Source organism: Giraffa tippelskirchi, chromosome 10 (genome assembly GCF_054371585.1).
Source record: "Giraffa tippelskirchi isolate mGirTip1 chromosome 10, T2T-mGirTip1v1.2.pri, whole genome shotgun sequence".
In the NCBI taxonomy this organism is placed as follows: Eukaryota; Metazoa; Chordata; class Mammalia; order Artiodactyla; family Giraffidae; genus Giraffa; species Giraffa tippelskirchi.
Genome location: NC_137284.1, coordinates 61,273,845 through 61,294,876, shown reverse-complemented (window position 1 = coordinate 61,294,876; position 21,032 = coordinate 61,273,845). Strand labels below are relative to the sequence as shown.

General features: G+C 44.8%; 2 protein-coding genes across 7 annotated transcripts in view; both read left to right on the top strand.

The window, feature by feature from the left end:
• SEM1 (SEM1 26S proteasome subunit) overlaps nt 1-8,139 on the top strand; it is a 353,898-nt gene extending 345,759 nt beyond the window's left edge. The window contains exons 9-10 of the transcript XR_014066093.1: nt 2,148-2,187; nt 7,787-8,139. The gene's annotated coding sequence lies outside the window, so the exon portion shown is untranslated. The remainder of the gene's footprint in view (nt 1-2,147; nt 2,188-7,786) is intronic.
• Nucleotides 8,140-10,626: 2,487 nt separating this feature from the next.
• The window catches only part of SLC25A13 (solute carrier family 25 member 13), a 240,920-nt gene continuing 230,514 nt past the window's right edge, over nt 10,627-21,032 (top strand). For all 6 annotated transcript variants that reach the window (XR_014066092.1, XM_081531535.1, XM_081531534.1 and 3 more), the window contains exon 1: nt 10,627-10,786. Coding sequence is in view for 5 of the 6 variants with exons in the window: in XM_081531535.1 (XP_081387661.1) it covers nt 10,772-10,786 (15 nt within the window). In the remaining variant the exon portion in view is untranslated. The remainder of the gene's footprint in view (nt 10,787-21,032) is intronic.

Here is a 21,032-nt window from a genome sequence, read left to right as displayed (position 1 = left end):
TTCCTTTTCCAGGAGATCTTCCCAACCCAGGGATCGAACCCAGGTCTCCAGGATTGCAGGTGGATTCTTTAGCATCTGAGCCACCAGGAAAGCCCACGTTATGATAAGGAGATAATAATAATATCAGCCACAAGTGTGCTGGAGATGAAAGGAAAAGCACTAAAGCATCTCAATCTTTGGCTTATAGCAGAGAATCAACTGATAATGTTACTATCATGTTCAATAAATAGAAGGAAGAAGTTAGTATTCTGTATAAAAACAATAGGGTCCATATTTGAAGGGCAGAGTGCCAACAGCATGGCAGTACTATTTGATATATTTGGGGGAAGAATGAGCCCATCCAGGAAGAAGGTGATAAATATGCTAAATTCATACAATATGTGCTCAGCGATAAATATTCTAAGCATGCACTTCAATAATTCTCTCATCAGGGCAGCCTTGTTCCGCCCCCCACCATCAGCAGATACTGATAATTAATCAACTGAAATGAATCTTTACAGAATAAACAAATCTGTTATACATGAATGATGATTATGTCTCTCTCAGTTGTGATGGCTTTTCATAACTTATTCATGCTAATGTTATGAAGAGTTTTCCCTTAGGGAACAAAAATCTTCTTTTGGGGGAGACCTCTTTTTAGACCGTTTCTGGTGATCAGTGACATTTCAGCCGTATTCAAAGGGAAGTAGCTAACTGTAAGGAGTCTATGGGAGTTCTGGGGTGTTAGCCCACTCTTCTCTCCAGGAGGGAGAGAGCGGGCCCCTTAATCTGTTTCACAGACACTTGTAGTGCCGATGGCAGAGCTGGGATGGTCTGTCCTGACTGCATTCATGGAAGTGGACTGATAGCTAGTGTATCCAGATACAAACAGATGACTCTGATGAGAAATCTCAGCACAGGCTGCAAAGGAATTGACTTCTGTGCCTAAGGAACATGGAAAGAAAGTAGACAGTGCCAGACAGAGAGACCTTGGCTTGGTCCTGCAGAAAATAACAGCTCCATGAATAAAATGTACACGTACACTCTATTAATAGACTCTAACTCCATCTTCATGATTATGTTAAAGAAAATTCTCCACGAGTCTCTTGCATTTTTTGCACATCTTAAGAGCTGAGGCTCTGATGGCCTTGCTCCAAACGATCTTATCAGGACACTGTATAACAAAGGGACTTAGAAGCTCTTGGACACAGAACAGCATACTTAGTGTCCCTTATAAAAGAGTCAGGTTCCCTAACGAGGGTTCCTATCCTGTAATGCAACCCACTGCTTGTGCAGGTGTCACGTGGCCTCTTTGTGCCGCCCTGTGGGAGTCTGGGCTTAGGGGAAACCAAAGCTGACATTCTGGCTCTTGCTCTTCTGGGAGTACTAAACTGTTCTTTGTCTCTAATCCAGGAGTCTCGTGTCTTCTGCGAGCATCCATGAAACTTGTTAGCTTGCAAGTAGACTAGCGTCTTAGGCCCTTTATAGTGCTTAACACTAGGTTTCAACATGTCTAATATTTAATATGAGTCATTTTCACTTTTAATGTACCTTAAAATTTTGCCTTTGTGGTTCCATTCCTTCTGAGATTTAGCAAACAGAGAACTGATCTGCAGTCAGTAGAAAGGAAAGATATTTCTGAAAGAGATGTGGAAAGCCAAATAATAGTCAAACTATGTTCTAAATCATTCACAGTATAGAAAATTAGAAATACTTACCTATATTGTCTTTGACCAAAAAAAACAAAAAACACCAGTGAATGAAAAAAGTAATGTTTTTCTAGAGTCAGCCATAAAATTTCAGAGTAGGAGAAGAACTTAAAGAGCTTGATTCACTGATTCTCTCCATTAAAAAGAGAAATAAAGACAAACTCTCATTTTCTTCATTTGCATTCTCCATAATGGCTTTTACAAATGTCTTCAATTTTCCTTAGAAACGTAGAACAAATTTGATGTACAAAGGTATTCATCACGTTTTCCTTATGATAGGTAAAAGTGATAAGTGAGTTAAAACACCCACCCATTAGAGAATGGTTGAGATATGGGTAAATTCTTATGATGCAATATCAGGATACCATTAATAATGATGTTTTTCAAGATTATTTAATAACATGGTAAAATTTTTATGGCACATTCTTTTCTTCTAATTGGAGGATAATTGCTTTACAGTGTTGGGTTGGTGTCTGCTGTACAACAACTTGAGTCAGCTGTAAGTATAGATATATCCCCCCATCTTGAGGCTCCCCCTCGCCGAGCCCTCCCCTCTAGGTCCTCACAGAGCACTGGGCTGAGCTCCCTGTGCTATACAGCTCCTTCCCATGAGCTATCTATTTTACATATGGTAGTGTATACATGTATGACATATTGTTAATTAAGTGAGACAGTAAGGTATACAAATTGTGTTATCCCAGTAATGTAACACATCATTATAACACACACTCAAGCATGCAAAAAAATAACTGGAAGAACATTACTTTCAAATATTAAAACTTTCAAAATTACTTTCAAATAGTTAAAACTGGGTTAGGGGAATATGGATGATATTTTTTCTTTGTTGTCTTCTATGTTGTCAAAAATCCCTTATAGTCTAATCAAATGTTTTTTAAAATTTTCCTTAAACAGTAAAATTGAAATCTTATTACTAGATAACTAACTTACGCTAAAGTTCAGTCTTTGTTTAATCCATCACCGAGCTCATTTTAGCTTTTCTCCTTTCCATTTGTAACTCGCCTCACAGTGTGAAGTGAACTGTCCAGTGCAGTTTTGAGAGGTGCGGTCTAGTGGGGTTCACACCAACTAACTGATTTCTTGGCCTCCCACTTCACCCTGCCCCTCTCACCCAATTTAGCAGACCCCATTTCATATCAAGTCAATGTATGGAAAATCCCTAGAATTTCTACCCCCAGGAACTCCAGCCTGGACCCTGGCATTGCCAGATTTTTCTAAGCTTGCTGCCTAATGGTGCAAATCGCTGTAAATTTGAGATATACTAGGCAAAATGTCTTTGTGGCTCACTCCCATCTCCTCCATCAATCTTTGCTGCTTCAACTCCTCCACCTTCTGTCTCTCTCCACACACACACATAACTCTAGCTCTAGAAAAGCACTATTCAAGAGCAATATAACACAAGCCCCTAATGAAAATTTTTCTATTAGCCACATTAAAAATATTAAAAGAAACATATGAAATGAATTTTAAGAATATATTTTATTTAACCCAACATTTCTAAATCATTGCCATTTCAACATGTCATAAATTTAAAAATTACTTATTGAGACATTTTACATATACTTTTCCATACTAAAATCTCCAACGTGCTTTTTATCTTTTCAGCACATCTCAATTCACACCAGCCACCTCTCAAGTGCCCAGTAGCCATGGGGAGCTTGTGGCTTTAGAATTAGACAGCAGAGGTCTGGAGAGATCTTTTCCCTCTACAACTTCTGTCCCATGTCCCTTAGCCTGGGGCTTCCAAAAATGTAAATGCCTTGTGGTGGCTTTGGGGACTGACTCTTCTAGGACAGCTATCTACATTTCACCTGGGGCTTTAGAGGAAATTTCCTGTCACAGATCGTGACATACATCCAGAGGGAGATTGGGGCCTTTTGTGGTTCTGCCATGCAGAGAGGGTAGTCATTTATCTGACTGATGAATCTTGCCTGGGTGAGGAATGACTCAATACTTGCAACGTAAATACAGAGGTCATCATTATCCTTAATCAATACTACCCCTCTGATCATCACCAGAATAAATATCTTCCTGTTCTGCCTTAGTCTGAGATTGACTATCTGCTGTCTGTCTGTCAGTCTAAATGAATCGGGACAAGAATGTAAGTACTTGATTGAGCCTCTTCAAAATCAAGTGTGCCCATTTCATTGGTGAAACAACTGAATCCTGGAGAGGACAAGTGACTTGTGCACAGTGACATGGCTGCCAAGTGGCAGAGTTGGGTTGGGATTATGATCCAGACCTCCTGACCCTCATTCCATTATGTCAGGCCTCAGATCACTGATTTTGGCGACGTTGATGGAGCTCACGAGTCAGGTCATTTACTAGTAGAAAGTTCCAGGATATGCCCCGGAACTACAGGCCATTCGCCTGCCCCAGCTCAGTCCAGCCTCCCTTTCCTAAGTCATCTCTTCACACCACAGGTAAGAGAACAAACAGAAATAGTTACTCATCGTGCTGTGTGCTACATCACTCAGTCGTGTTCAACTCTTTGCACTTCCATGGACTGTAGCCTGCCAGGCACCTCTGTCCATGGGAATTCTGCAGGAAAGAATACTGGAGTGGGTTGCCATGCCCTCCTCCAGGGGATCTTCCCGACCCAGGGATCGAACCCACGTCTCTTACATCTCCTTCATTGGCAGGCAGGTCCTTTACTACCAGTGCTATCTGTGTAGCTTAATTACTCACTGTGATAGGTGTCAAAAGGGCCAGAAACAGGATGCAGAGACTGAGAATAACAGGGAGGTTCCCACTTCAGATGGGAGGTCAGGGTAGGACCCCAGGGACCTGAGGGAGGAGAAAGAGGATCTGGGAAAAGGGCTGGCAGAGCTCCAGGCAGAGGAAACAGCCAGTGCAGAGGCTCCAGGGCAAGACACGCTTAGCTTGTAGAGGAAGCGATGGCAGCCAGAAAGGGATGAGAGGACTTAAGAGGCAGCAGGGGCCATATTATTCGGAGTCTTACAGAGAAACACTAATAGATTGTTCTTAAATACTCAAGTGCTTTCATGGTCTCTGCCTCACTAGTTTCAGTCTCCAGCTTTGAGAGTAGATTTTCCAATCTTTGTAAATTGATTGACCTTCCTCACTTCCCCCACCTCTATACTTCCCTGCTTTTGGAAGATTCTGAGACAATAAGCATAGGTATAAATCATCTTCATTTGGGTGATAGGATGCTCTTAGAAGGAGTAGCACAAGAATAGAATCATTGACTACCACAGCTAGAAGGAATCTCACAGGACAGCTGCTTTGACTCTCTCATTCTATTATTATTAACATATTCTTATTTGCCATTTATATACATTCAATTAAATATCATGGCAACCTTGCAAAACGTTTTTTTTTTTTTTTTTCCTCTTTTACAGATCAGGAGACAGAGGCTCAGAGAGGTTGATAACTGACCAAGTGTTACAGAGCCTTACATGGCAGAGCTGGGATTCAAATAGTCTGTTTGATTTCCCTGGTAGCTCAGTTAGTAAAGAATCTGCCTACAATGCAGGAGACCTGATTTCGATCCTGGTTCGGGAAGATTCCCTGGAGAAGGGAATGGTAACCTGCTCCAGTATTCCTGCTTGGGGAATCCCATGAACAGAGGAGCCCATATGCTATAGTCCATTGGGTTGCAAAGAGTCAAAGATGACTGAGTGATTAACACTCACTCACTCAGGCTAGCTGAAGCTAGTTTGACAGAGAGATAGGTTGATGAGGAAATAATAATAAGAGCCAGTGGTAGAATATATTGGGTTGGCCAAAAGTTTCATTTGGGTTTTTTTGTAACGTCCAAATGAACTTTTGGACCAACCCAATACATGCTTAACTTTTCTCCATTTGTGATTCGCTGTAAGGAAGAATGTAAGAGAGAAATAACATTTGTATAGAGTTTTGTTGTTATTGCTGTTGCTTTGTTGTTGTTTTTATAAAAACATCAGTCTCATTAAACCAGTTTTGGTAAGATTGTCTTACTGAGTATCAGATTTCTTTAAAAAATTGTAGAATTCTTGATAGTTTTGGGACTTCTTACAAAGAAACTGCTGCACTAGAAGCAATGCCACAGGTGGCCAGGCCTGGAGAGCTCACTGTATGAATCTCTAGCTGCTGCTCCTCCCTGCTGGTCAGACACTGGGCAGCTGGTGCATCTGCCTCTTCTAATATGTCCACCAGAGTATTCAGGGCCTCACTGGTGGCTCAGATGTTAAAAGAATCTGCCTGCAATGCAGGAGACCTGGGTTCGATTCCTGGATCAGGAAGATCCCCTGGAGAAGGGAATGGCAACCCACTCCAGTATTCTTGCCTGGAGAATCCCCATGGACAGAGGAGCCTGGCAGGCTATAGTCCATGGGGTCGCAAGGAGTTGGACATAACGACTTTCACTTTTTTCACTTTCCTAAGTACACTGAGGGGCCAGGGCAGCCTAAGCTTGATATACCACTACTTTGAGTAATTTGCTGAGCCCAGAGGACCTCAGGCAGATTCATGAACACAGGCTTGGACTTGATGCAACCGCAGAACTTGGGAGCTCTTCATTTACTTATTTCATGGTGCTCCTTTCACTCTGTCACACATGCTCTTTACCATCCCTAGCATTACCTTTGCAACATGCCACCCACACAAAAGATCATTATTATAATTCTCAGTTATATGCCCATACTTATTGGTAGATGAGGTGTTTTGCAAGCATTCTCACGGGATACCCTTTCTGCAGCCTTATCTAGGAACATGCTCGTAGGGAGAGTGGTGCCTTGTGTTTGCTTGTTTTTAGTGGAGCTGGGAAACCAAACAGTTTAAAGGGCATGGCCAAGGGGCATGTGCAAAGCACCGCCACTCTGAGGAAAGTGAAAGCTCAGAACAGGACATGCTGCTCACTCTCCTGAACCCCAGGGCTTGAGCTCATGTCATCAACCCTCAGGTTGCATCATGCTTTGGGTTGGCATCTGGTACAACGTGTGGTGGCTTTGGGCTCTGTATGTTTCCCTGGGCTCCCAGAATAAAGTTTCACAAACTGGGGCGGGGGGGGGGGGGTGCTTCAAACAACAGAATTGCATTCTTTGTTGGTTCTGGAGGCTAGAAATCCCAAATTAGGGTGTTGGCAGGGCCATGTGCCCTCTTGAGACTCTGGTTAGCATCTTTTCTTGCCTCTTCTTAGCTTCTGGTGGTGGCTGTTGCCCCTCGGTGTCCCCTGGCTTGCAGCTGCATCTCTCTAGTCACCGCCTTTATGTCATGGGGCTCCTCCTGGTGTGTTTCTATGTCTTCTTATACAGACACCAGTCACGGTGGGTTCAGGGCCCACCGTACTCCAATATGACCTCATCTTTACTAATTACATCTTCAGTTTCAAAATAAGTCATTTTCTGAGGTCATGGTGATTAGGACTGGAGGGAGACACAACCCATAACAGGGCCCCTTCAGTCAAAATTCAGTGCCAGCGACTTTTAAGTGGTAGGGAAGAGGGTGGCCTGGGGATAGGGACAGGAATGGCCTGAATCACTTATCAGGAGGGCGGCTGTCAGGACAAGACAAAGCAGCAGGTGCCCGGTCAACTTACACTTCATCCTCTCAGATGATGTTTCCCATTGTTGACAGGTCACGTGGAGGACAGGGAGCCTCCTTCAGTATTTCAGGGCTTGTGACAGTTTAATTTTTCAGAAGTCTCATATTTTGGGGACTTCTAGAAGGAGGGAGAAAGCTTAATTGACCGAGTCTGACTCCAACTCTAGGTGGAAATACACTTCTATTCATATGTGGTTATATTTGCATCCATAGTGTGGTAGGTTTGGTAGGTAGACTAAGGGTTCCCCCCAGATGTCCACATCCCAATCTCTGGAGCCTATGAATGTTACCTTATATGGCAGACACTTTTTTGCAGATGCCATTGTGTTAAAGATATGGAGGTAGATTATCCTGGCTTCTCTGGGTGGATCCCAAATGCCATCGCCAGTGTCCTTATGGCTTTCCTGGTGGTTCAGACAGTAAAGAATCTGCCTGCAGTGTGGGAGACCTGGGTTTGATCCCTGGGTTTGATCCCTGGGTTGGGTAGATCCCCTGGAGGAGTTCATGGCAACCCACTCCAGTATTCTTGCCTGCAGAATCCCATGGATAGAGGAGCCTGGCAGGATACAGTCCATGGGGTCGCAAAGAGCCGGAGGCCGCTGAGTGACTGAGCACAGCACAGCACAGTGTCCTTATGAGAGGGAGGCAGAGGGAGATCACAACAGAAGAGGAAACGTGAGGGGAGCAGAGTTCAGAGAGAGAAGATGTTTGTAAACTGGCTTTGAAGACGGAGGAAGCGGCCATGGGACCCCTGGAAAAGGCAAAGAAATAGATACTCCCTTAAATCTTCTGGAGGCAACACAGCCCCTCCACCTTGGTTTAGCCCCTTAAGATTCATTCTGGAATTCTGACCTCCATAATGGGAAGAGAATAAACTTGTTACTGTGAACCACCCAGTATGTGTTTGCTTTGTTAAAGCGGGCATGAAAAAAAATTATATAGAATATGAGTCCTTGTATTTAAATTAAAAAAATGACTCTCTACATGAACACATAAAGACATTGTCTTGAATAACAGTAATATGTTAACAGTGGCTAACTCTGATACAAGAAATATGAGTGACTTTGTCATTACTATGATTTTCTGAATTTTCCAAGATCTCCAGAAAACATACCACATTTAAATTTTTTTAAAGTTCATTGTATTCTAAAAGGAGAGCTTCAGCAATGCCCTTTAAAATAGCATACAGTATATGATGTGATCTTGGTTACATGAGGTTGTATTTTCTCTGCACATTTTAAAAACTCTTTATGGTAGCCAGGACCACCCCTGTACACGAGCTGAAGACTCGACCCCTGCTATCCTTTTCTCTATCATTTCTCCTGGTTTTGCTTTTGTCTCTATTCTTGAACTTCTTGCCTGGTCTTTCTCTGATGCCTATTGAACACATTCGAGTTGTTCCAGTCTTTGTTAAACCTCTTGAGAATCTATTAATCAATCAGTCCCTTTTGAAATGTTTTTGTCTTTTACAGTGTAATTTGTGTATTTCACATACTCTCCTTACAGACAAGAGGAACACACTTCAAAACACTCCTGTATTACTGATGTCTTCCCTGTTATCTCTGGTGTCTTTCCAACATCTACACCAGGGCCCAATGTGCAAGGCAGGCTGACTTCCTTTCTCTCTCCTACCCCCACATATTATCAGTCACCACACTGACTAATTTTACTTCCTATTCCTTCCTCTAGCCCTATCCCATCTCTGGTTTCAAGTCCTCAGTTCGTCTTATCCGAATATCCTAACAGTGTGATCTTACCCCGTCCTCCACACCTCAAGCAGGATCCATCTATATTGTAATCCTGGCCATGCCACCCCCCTTAAAGCCCTTCAGTTAAGGGGGACACCCTTCACCACGGCATCCAGCACCCTCCATGAATGGTCCCAACCTGCCTGTCCAGACTCTTCTTCCACCAGTTCCCCAGCTCCTTACCTTTCATGACCCATCACTTTCATAACGTGTTCTGTTTCCTCAGTAATTTCTGGGCCTCCCTCTCCTCCGCATTTTCTCTGGCTGGAAAACCATCCCCTTCCACTTTACTGGGCTAGTTCACAGCTACTCTAGTGCATTCAGCCTGGGCATCATCTCCTCTAAGAGGTTTCCCCAGTCTTCAGTGGTCCCATATCCTCGGGTAGAGATTGCTGCCTTAACAGGTTATATGGATGTTAACTGTTTATGTGCCAGCTTTCCCACTAGCCCTTAAGCTCTTTGAGGGCTGGGACCACTTCTCAAGTCATTTTGGTGTTCCTAGCACCTAACACAGCAGGCGCTCAATCAGTGTTAATTAATGCAAATGACTGGTAAAAAACACTTTTGTTGCTGCTGCTGCTGCTGCTAAGTCGCTTCAGTCATGTCCGACTCTGTGCGACCCCATAAACGGCAGCCCACCAGGCTCCCCCGTCCCTGGGATTCTCCAGGTAAGAACACTGGAGTGGGTTGCCATTTCCTTCTCCAATGCATGAAAGTGAAAAGTGAAACTGAAGTCGCTCAGTCGTGTCCTACTCTTAGCGACCCCACGGACTGCAGCCCGCCAGGCTCCTCTGTCCATGGGATTTTCCAGGCAAGAGTACTGGAGTGTTTGTTGCTAGGTTATATCTAACCTAATAATGTACAAAACATTTAAAGCCCTTTTCACTGACCACCATTGCCTTAATTATAAATTTTGGTAGCAGAGACAACTGAATGAAATTCTTAGAAAGAAGACCTCTGGGGGTTACACATTCTATTTTTACATTAAAATTTAACCCTTTCAGTAGGGCCTATTTTGGGGGGGGGTTCTTTGATCTCTGCCATCCTAGTATGTAGGCCGGAAATGAAGTGGCCCCAACACATGTAAGTTCTGCACTTATACATAGCTGTTTGGTACTTCGACTTAGCTAGATTTGACCTAAAACTAGGTTTGCCAGAGACATTACTTTCCTATTTCCCATCGACTAGTCAATGCTTCGGGATCTCTTAAATGACCCCCCACCCCAGAGCGGAGCCCCTCTGAAAGGGAACCGACAGGGAACACCTGGATAAACCTGGGACCTAGTGCAGTACTCAACTTCCCCAGCTGTGTGCCCCGCCTGTGGGTCTGGAGGCCCTGGAGCAGCCCCTAGGAGCAGTCGAAGCCAACAGCTTCCCTCGCGAGGCCACCTGCACCCAAAAGACGGTGGTGAACCCCGCCACCCCCTGCCGGCCCCCGCTGCAGAGGTTGCCCTGCTGGACAGCGCAGCCGGGGTCACGTGCGCGGGGCCAGTCCGCCGCCCCCAGACCCGGGCCCGCCCCGCAGCAGGGCAGAGGCCGTCCGGATCACGCGCGCCCCGGCGGCCCCGGCCAGGCCCAGCCAATGGGCTGGCAGCGCCCGCATGACCCGCGCCGGCAGGAGGGCGTGGGGAGGCAGGCCGGGCGCGCACGCTGCCGGGCTGTATCGCCGCCCTCGCCGCCGTCGGGACGGGAAGTGAGCTGCCCAGGTCCGCAGCGCCAGCGAGCCAGTGAGAGCGTCCTGCAGCCCGCAGCTGCCCGCACCCAGGGCGAAGTATGGCGGCCGCCAAGGTAAGCGTCGGCCGGGGTCCCCGGGGGCCGCGAGGAGCCCTGGCGTTCACGTGCTCGGTTGGTGCAACAGAGAAAGGAAACAGAAAGGGGCGCGGGGCGGCTGTTCCACCTTGCAGCAGCGGGAGGAGGGAGGTAGCCGTCCCTCCTGGGCAGCACAAGCGGCGACTGCGGGGCCCAGGGCCCGGGGGCCCGACCTTGCAGCGGAAACTTTGCCGGCTGGACCCTCCCACTTGGCCGGGACTGGGAGTCGGTGCCTGGCGGGCGCGCGGCGGGCTGAGCCAAGGCCGGTGAAGAGGAGTGGGCGCGATGGCGTCCCGGGGTGGGAGAGGGCTCCGGGTCAGCAGGTCCCCTCGGCCACCCCAGCGCGCTCCTGCTCGTGACCCCGGTTGTTGTTGACCCGAGCTGCTTCCAGGGGCCACCGCCGGCGCCGAAGCCTGATCCTATTAGGTTTCAAAGGCTCCGCCCTCCCGCGGGTGGGGAAGTCACCTTGACTTCCGTTTTGGAGACTGTTGGGAGTTGGCCAGCGCGCGTGTGCGTAAAAACTCCAGAGTACCTCCCCTCCCCACGCCCCCACTTCTCATCCTTCTCTTTGCTCTGAGCATCTGACAACACTTAACACACCGGCCTCTGAGCGTTTGAGAGGCTTCTTTATAGAAATGACAAAACAGATTGTCCTGGGAGCCTGTAACTCCTGTGAAGTTCTACTTAAAAGGAGTTCTGCGTAATGGGACTCATTCACTAGCCCAGAGGAAAGGCAGCTCCGACAGCTTGACCTTTCCTCTTTCACCATTTCTTGAAACCTGGGCACCATTTCAGTCTCTTTGGACTCCATTTCAACTTTTTTGGTAGAATCCCAATCACTTGACTCATTGAAATTTATTGCTTTTAATTTTAAGTTCACGAAGGCAGCCCTTTAATCAAGCCCATACAACTTCCTAGCTCATTTTAAGTGTCGTGAACTTAAATATACCCAACATTTCAGACATTTGTCCTTAATCAAAACTCTGTGATAACCCTCAAGAGGAAAACATGGCCAACACATAATATTCCTATTTATTCGTGCAGACTAATCACATTTGCAATGGAAATTGTAAGCAGACAAATATATTTAAATGCTGTTCTATGACTTAAGTTTCTCCAGGCTTTCCAAAATCTGCAGGCTTTTCGGTGTTCCTAGATTATGTGGCCTAAGTGGCCCTTTTCTTTTCTGTAATTACTCCAGGTTCCATCCTAAGAAGGGCACTCTGAGTATACACGAGCAGACACATGTACATATACAACTGTTTTAGGTAGGTTCTCTGAGAATCACTGGGATTCATTTTTGGAGCCTACATTTAGCCCTTTCCAACCTAACAACTTTTGACCTTTTCTTTGCATTAAATTTACATGCAATCAGAGTACAAGGGGACAATTATGTTGCCTCCAGGTGACTTCTTTCAGGAGAGTAGGTGGGAGTAGGTACCCATACTTTACTGTCATTTTTACATCTGTAGATGAATTAAATCATTTTACTTAATTTGGAGATAGAGTGAGGAACTTAAATGGAGGAGTAGGCATGTAAATAGAGTATAATACTGATGAACTAGTATGAAATAAAATAAATGACCTGGAAACAGGCTTAACTTTTGGGTTGTATTTTTATTAAACTGTCACATCATATCAATAAGGGCAGTTGAATTTTAGCCAAGTAGTGAGAGTCAGGGAAAATGAAACATTTCATTTTTACTCTTTGGGAACTTGTGTTTTTATTTATTTATTCATCTAACCTTGCCTCTTTTAAGGATTTCTTATGGCTGACATCATATATACATATATTTATAAACCAACAAGATATGTCAAAATCAAGTCAGAGTAGATGAGAAAAACAGAAGGGAAAGTAAGATGAAACAAGGACTAAGGTTAATGGACAATAAGGATGTAGGTACTTGCTAGAGGTGACTGAACCTTCTAGCAGCCAAAGCAAAGAGGAAGTGATCAGTGAGGTCAGTTACTTGGGAGAGAGGTCCTCTTTTTCTCCTCTCTGAGGGCAGTTTCTCCCCATCTCTTTTTATAAGCAGTGCGCAAACTGCATTCAAAACTACCTCATAACCACAAATACAAGTTTGTGGATTCCATAAGGCCATTTCTTATAGTGTCTCATGCTAGCGCAAGGGCAGTGCAGTAAATGTAGTCTTTGTGTACGTGTGTTATTCGCTCAGTTGTTTCTGACTCTGCAACCCCATGGACTGTAGCCCACCAGGCTCCTCTGTCCATGGAAGTCTCCAGGCAAGAATACTGGAGTGAGTTGCCATTCCCTTCTCCAGGGCATCTTCCCAACCCAGGCATCGAACCCAGGTCTCCTGCATTGCAGGCAGATTCTTTACTGTCTGAGCTACTAGGGAGGCCTAAATGTCTTAAAAGATCTCCAGATGAGCTGTGCTGGTCCACGTTAGTCCAGGAATGCCCCTTATTTATTACCTTTGGACGCTCCTTGATTTTGTTCGCTACTAGGCAGTACTGTGCAGCCTGAGTTAAAGGCCATGCTCTCTGCTTTTTCATGGAGCACAGATATTCCATATTGAGCACAAATCGATAGACTTAGCAGTCTTATCTAGGGATAGGATTGACATCCCCTCTTAAAACTTGAGGAGCCTGACTAGGGAGAGAATCTCATCTCAATGGAGTGTCTAAGAAATTGGGACCGGAATCTGAAACTCAATACTTGTAGGTGAATTCCAGCACTCACTGTGGTGAATCATTTGAATATTTAAGCAAATTTGTTATTTTCTGGATGAATTTAGCCACACCTAGCCATTTGTTGATCTCTTGACCACTTACTTATTCTTAATTTTTTTGATTATTGGCCCAAGTAAGAATAGTGCCATAACAAGAGCTAACAGGAGCATCAGAGAAGGAGCCTGTTTCCCTCCCGGGGGAGGGAGGGGGGAACACTTCTCCAAGGTAGTGGTGGTTCAGAAGGAGTGGTTGGAGGAAGAGGGAAGATCACATCAGGGACAGGAAACAGCACCTGAAAGAGAAGTGAGATCACCTGCTGCATTTAGCGGATAACAGGTAATAAATTAAATAGGAGAGTAGCTGACACTGTTTACTAGATGTGAGATTCAGTTCTTTTTTTTTTTTTTTTAAATTCATTAATTTATTTATTTTTGTCTGTATTGGGTCTTTGTTGCTGCACGTGGGCTTTCTCAGTTGCCATGAACGGGAGCTACTCTTCTTTGAGGTGCACGGGCTTCTCTTGTTGCAAGGCATGGGCGCTAGGGCACGTGGGTTTTAGTTGTGGCACAAGGGCTTAGTTGCCATGAGATATGTAGGATTCCTGGACCAGGGATGGAACCTGTGTCTCCTGCCTTGGCAGGTTGGATTCTTAACCAGTGGACCACAAGAGGAGCCCAAGATTCAGTATTAAGTGAGGTGATAATGAAAAGCATTATTAAATAAGTTAATAAGACTTAATGATAAGCATTAACAAGACTGTTATTAATAAGCATTAATGGGCTTCCCTGGTAGCTCAGCTGGTAGAGAATCCGCCTGCAATGCAGGAGACCCCTGTTCAATTCCTGGGTTAGGAGGATCCCCTGGAGAAGAGATAAGCTACCAACTCCAGTATTCTTGGGCTTCCCTTGTGGCTCAGCTGGTAAAGAATCCGCCTGCAATGCAGGAGACCTAGGTTCGATCCATGGGTTGGGAAGACCCCCTGGAGGAGGTCATGGCAACCCACTCCAGTATTCTTGCCTGGAGAATCCCCATGGACAGAGGAGCCTGGCAGGCTACAGTCCACGGGGTCACAATGAGTCAGACACGACTGAGCAAGTAAGCACAAGACCTATTATATAAGCATTAATAAAATTGTTAAAGACCTTTAACATTCTTATATGAGTTATAAACTATCATTTCTGGCTTATAGATGAACACTCTGGACACCAAGTGGTGATATAAGTGGCCTAAGACCTGAGAATTAAAAAGGAGCTGGGGTTCAGATCAGCCAGCCTGGCTCCAGAATCTGTGCTCTTACCCTGTCCACCAGATTGTCTGCCTGGTAGTTTAGCATAGTGGAGAGTAGAGTTTATGGGCAGGGGGGATGACTTGGGAGGGGAAATTAGATGCCTCTTTTTTCTTCAGACTTTTATTTTGGTCTTGTAACTGTAAACCAGACTTTTATTTTTGAGAACCACTTCCACAGTGCTTACTGTGTGCCAGGCACTTTCCCAAGCACTTTACAAATAATAATTCCATTATTCTTCATAATACCAAGCAGTAGCTGTGGTCTGCTTTTGTCCTCATTTTACAGGTGAGAAAACTGAGGTGCAGAGAGGTAGAGTAGTTTCCTCATGGTTGTAGAGAGAATAAGCTCTGCAGCTTGGATTTGAAACCTGGCATTCTGTGCTCAGAGTCTCTGCCTCACCTTCCTAGGCCTTAAAAAGAGTTCTATTTGCATATGAGAATTCACATACTAACAATTATGGGCATATGTATCTTCCCAATCTGTATTTGTATCTATAGAATACGTTGGCACTCAGTATATGCTTGGTGGGTTTCCCAGGTGGTGCTAGTGGTAAAGAACCCGCCTGCCAATGCAGGAGACAAAAAAGATGGGGGTTCGATATCTGTGTTGGGAAGATCCCCCAGAGGAGGGCATGGCAACCCACTCCAGTATTCTTGTCTGGAGAATCCCATGGACAGAGGAGCCTGGTGGGTTACAGTCCAGTTGCAAAGAGTTGGACACGACTGAAGTGAGTTAGCATGCATGCACACACATATGCTTGATTTTTAAGTGGCTTTTGAACAAGAGTGCACAGGTCAGAAATCGTCGTCACATGCCTTTTTTAAAAATCAGCTTTGTTGAGACATAGGTCATATGCCATACAAGTCACCCATTTAAAGTGTACGTGTCAGTGGTGTTTTGCATGTTCACGGAATTGGGCAGCTATCACCTCTTCATATACGATGTAGAAATTTTAATCAACTGTTCACTAATTAGGACTTGGGCTATGTATTTGACCTCCGTGTTTTTCATGATTCTCATAGATAGTAATACCTTCTGCCGAGATTGGTTATTGAGGATAAAATGTGATTGAGTTTATTAAGGATATTCTTCAGGTTGAAGGTTTTCTTTCCCTTATGGTAAAAACTGCTAGGTATTTGGTGGTATGATACTGTTATGATAAAACAGACCAGTTTTTGTACTGGGCACCAGGGAAAGAATGTGTGAGTTGTTTTTATGCTGCCATGATGTTGGTAAGTTTCTGTGCTTCCACTGATGTTTGGATTTAGGATTTTTTAAATTGGTGGCACTGGATTGGCCTTTGGTTTACATAACACAGTGTTGTTACTCCTCCCTTCATTAATCCTGTTCCCTTTTACCAGATGAAGAAATGGAGTCCTAGGAAGTGTTGTAATTGGTCCTGTAATTGAAACTCCTTTGCTTTTTGCGCTATTGTAGACCAGGGGTTCCAGTACACGATAGTCCTCTGTATGGGGATAAAAGTGCTGATGCCTGGGTCTCACCTAGAGGTTCTGACTCAATTGGACTTGGGTGTGGCCTGAACCCCAAGGTTTTTGAATGCTCTCCAAGTGAATCATATGTGCTTCTGAGGTTGCCAGCCACAGCTCTAGGCTGTTTTTCCTGCTCTTTGCTTCAGTTGATCCTCTGGTGGTTCCTTGGAATATGGAAGGAATGCAGTGAGAGAAATGTAAATCCCTAATCCCTAGTGTGTCATTTCAGAGGAAGGATATGTGAGGATCCCTACAAGTTCTTTCTTGACAAGCTCTTTCCAGTCCTGCCCCATTTCACCTTTGTGCTTAGGCATCAAGTTTAGATAGTTTGTAATTATCCTAGAATATAGGTTTTATCACCAAACTGATGGAAAGCTCCTGATGTCTCCGGTGAGGTCTCAGTGGCTTTCTTTATCGGTGTGGGTGCTTGTGGGGGAAATGCTGCAGAGAGGACTGTAACCCTGGTCTTGCAGCCTTTTCCTTGGCTAACCTAGTTGGGTGCCCACGTGTTGTCAGTGTTGGATCACAGGGCTTTACAAGTGTTGTTTAGCATATAGAGAACTGGGGGTGAGGAGAGGGGTGGAAAGTGTTGAAAGCCGATGTGCAGGGTAAGAAAATCGAGCCGGTCTTCTTGGATATCAAGTTCTTTTGTAAGATTGCTGGAGGAACTCTTGACTCCTCCTGCCTCTTTGACCTTTTGTCCTATGAGCAGCCTCTGCTTTTGCTGAGTGACATGGAAGCATTCTTTCCTGTGTTCTCCACTGTCTGTGAGGTTTAGGTCTGCTGAGCATGGTCCATTCCTACTCCCCCGGCTTGGCATTTGCTGCCTCATAAGCATCTATCCTTCCTGCTATGTTTTCTTGGATGCCTTTGGGTGGGTCTTGGAACAGAGGCATGTGTGAACATGCTGGTGTTCTTGCTTCTTGGTAGTAAGGAGGACATACCCTTGTCACAGTGATGTAATTCCCTTGGCACAGTACTTAATAGCAACTGAGCAAGCTCTGTTTTTCATGCCCATTTTACTAGACCCTCTTGTTGGGTCAAGTCGACCCCATGAATGGTGGCTCTGGTCTCCTAGCTCAGAATTATCCCCCGTGACTAATTTGTAGAGTGGTGGTCTGGTTTGTTGGTTGGAAACGTTTACAAGATGGAGTACTCATGCTTACCATTTCCTTTGGAAATTTGCTGTGTAGTTGCATGAGTGAAAATAGGCCTAGATGGTTCCTTTTGACTTTAGGTGCTGACAACATAGCAAAGTTGGCAGTGTTGAAATTCTTAGCAATTCAACCTAAATAAACCACTCTATTTAATGACTGTTATTAGGCTAGTAGCTTTGTCTTGATTTCCACATGTAGTCACAGTTTCCACATGTTTTCCATGAAAACTGTTGACTTGATATGAAAGTCAGATATTTCAAGATCCACTTACTGTTTTATGGTAAAATATCTTTTGCATAAGATGGTACAATTTGTAAGAAAATTGTCTAAGTAAGTGTAGGGGAAGAGAAAGTTTCCCTCAGTTCTCTTAGGGTTCCTGGCTGGAACTGAAAATTAAAATGACAAGGATAGATGAACAAAAGAAAAGCGTACACATTTTGTTGAATTTTTGTGTGTACCTGAGAACCTGAGGTGAAAGTGACCAGAGCAGAAAGCTTTAAAATCTTTTGGACAGTGAAAAATAAATTTGTAAAGAGATGACAAGACAAAGGGGTTTGCACTAGGGGTAGTAAATGGTGGAAGAAGTAACTGAGAAGATAAGGGTGAGTTTAGCAGGGTTTGTGTGTGTGCGTTTCTCAGCCCTGACTTGCCCATCTTTGGTGAGGAGACTGTCTTCCCTCCTCCTGGTAAAGGGCTGGTATTCTCTGCAGGGGAGTTTTTCTGACCTGTTTCAGGAAAGAAGGTGGGGTTGGGGGGAAGGTCAGAGCGACCTTCCCCTTTCTGCTGTTTTCTTAAACTCCTTCAGCTTGAGATATTGAATGTACCACATTTTGAGGGCGCATGTCCTGGACCTTGTCATAAGTCTGATTTGAACGGGGTTTTTAGACCTAAGTGCATATTTAGTAGTTTTTCTGAGTTTGACATGATTTGTATCTGTCCGACCCTGGGCACGGTTGTAGTCTGAGATGCAGAGAACCCCCAACTGCTCAGTCAGCACCACTATCTCAGGTGGGAAAAGCTTCAAGAACTTTTTTAAGTCAGTAGCTCTGGTTGAGTGAGAGAGCTTTGGACTGGAAGGCAGGAAAACCTAGGTTACAAGTCCAGGGCTTCCACTGGTGGTGAGAACATAAAGTCTGACTTCCCTGGTGCTCAGGGTCCCCCCTGTGGAAAACAGGGCCTGTGATGCGCAAATGAAATATAATGTGGGAAAGCATTTGAGGACTATGAACTGCTGTAGAACTGTCAAGTGATGTCTGTTGGAGACGGTGGGACATTTCCACCTAACCGAAAACTGGGGACGTATTAATAGATATTACTTGGATCTTCCCAGGTGGCTCAGTGGTAACGAATCCACCTGCCAATGCAAGAGACCTGGGTTCAATCCTTGGGTTGGGAAGATACCCTGGAGAAGGAAATGGCAGCCCATTATAGTGTTCTTGCCTGGGAAGTCCCATGGACAGAAGAGCCTGGTGGTCGGAAAGAGTCACACACCACTGAGTGACTGAGCACATGCACAGCTATTATTTGACCTCCTTGAACAGAAGATGGTGTGCTTCCTTAAGCTCATGGTCTACTGAGTAGTCATCTAGTAATGGCTAGGCAGTCTGTCTGCTTCAATAACCAAATTCTCTTTAGTGGTCTTCCTGGAGCCTGGCGATTGGAAGTTTATGGTCCAAGGATGAGGAGCATTGATTTTACGCAGGAGCTTGTTAGAATTGCAGCATCTGTACTCTCATCCCAGGACAAAGACCCTGTGGCTTCAGGGTCTGCATTTTAAATAGCTCCCAAGGGGATTGTATGTGCATTAAATTCCCAAGAATATTGGTCTGGAACTCTTGTCACTGTGTTATTAAATGTAGCTGTTTTTCTAAACTAAGAGTACAGTGCCTTTCGATTTGGTTGTAAATCAGTGCGATTTTTGCAGAATTAAATCCACAGTGATAAAACACAGTATAAAATTTTGGGTTCTTCAAGCTAATTTTGATTCCACTGGTGCCAGTAGTAATACAACTTTAGAACACGTCTCTGAATTATTATTTAAAGGTTATCAGTCAATCAGTCAGTGAAAGCCGCTCAGTAGTGTCCGACTCTTTGCGACCCCATGGACTGTAGCTTGCCAGGCTCCTCTGTCCATGGGATTTCCCAGGCAAGAATACTGGAGTGGGTTGCCATTTCCTCCTCCAGGAGATCTTCCCAACCCAGGGATTAAAACCAGGTCTTCTACATTGGATTCTTGACCATCTGAGCCACCAGGGAAGCCTATTTAAGGGTTATAACTTTCTCCATTTCTTTGCTGCCTACTTGTACTTAAAGTCCTTGAAAATAAACTTATGCCCATTCTATTTTTTGACTTTCTCTTCTAAGAGTCACCAGTGATCTCTGTTCTGAAACTGTTGGCATGTTCTCCTTTATTTGTGACCTCACAGGATCGTGACCTGCTTCTTCCTTCCTGGGACGCCATCTGTCAGCTTTCATGATGTGCCCTCTCCTGGTTGGCCCCTTAGCTTATACCGGTCCCTTCTCCTTGGCCAGCTTTTTTTTGTCCTTCTGCTCCCCTTGACTCCCCCACTCTGAAATGTTGGTGTCCCCCAGGTCTCCACCTGAGATCCTCTGCCTTCTGACAGCTGATGCTCCACGGCAGCTCTCTCAAGCACCAGCCTTGCGTTTTTGGCTTTTTGTTGGAAATCTCAACTTGTCTGTCTCAGAGATATTCCAGACTCTGTTTATTAGAATTGAATTCATCTTCTTGATCACGCCTCACCTTTAGCTGCAGTTTAACTTTCCTACTAGTTAAAGTTTCTGGTTAGTTCACTCAGTACCTTTGTGGGCAGCCAGGAGAGACACCACTGGTGGGAACCTGGACATGGGCAAAGGGATGGGTCGGTTAGACCTTTCTGGGTCCCTGGAGCAGGTGTGTCTCATCTCCTCCATTTTTTAGTTTCAGGTCCTCATTCCCTTTTAGCTCCAGCACTGCCATAGCTCTAAGCTGATTTTGCCTTTGGTCTCTTCCTTGCACTTTCCTCTCCACTCTGGATTGCCTAAAACTGTCAAGGAAGTTTCTAAAATTGGCTCTTGTATCCATATTAAGAGCAGTCCTGTGTTCATGGGTACAGCCCTTGACAGTTTTTAAAAAAGACATTCAAATGTGTTATTGATTCCAACTATATGCCACCTCCTATACTGATTGCTGGGCTTCCCTAAACGAGTAAGCTATTGGACTTGTTTTCAGGACCTCACAGTCTACAGAGATTAAAATGACCAGATAAAGTGAAGACACAAGCTTCATTATATGATCTTTATCATCATCTGCAAGATAGCAGGGAAGGTGTCTTTACCTTATTTGAGAGAGAAAGGTAAGTTTCAGAAGGGTCATGCAGATAGCAGTGACAGCAGCAGCTGACAAAAGCCAAACACTGTTCTAGGCACTTGGTGTGTGAAGTCCTGTAGTCTCCAGAGCAGTCCCATGGCATGTGAGTGCCATTATTGTCTCCATTACCCAGATGGGGAAACTCATCTGTGCAGAATGGTTAAGTCTCGAGGCACAGAGAGAATCAGTGGCTTGCCCAAGGTCATACAGCTTTCAAGCGGCAGAGCTG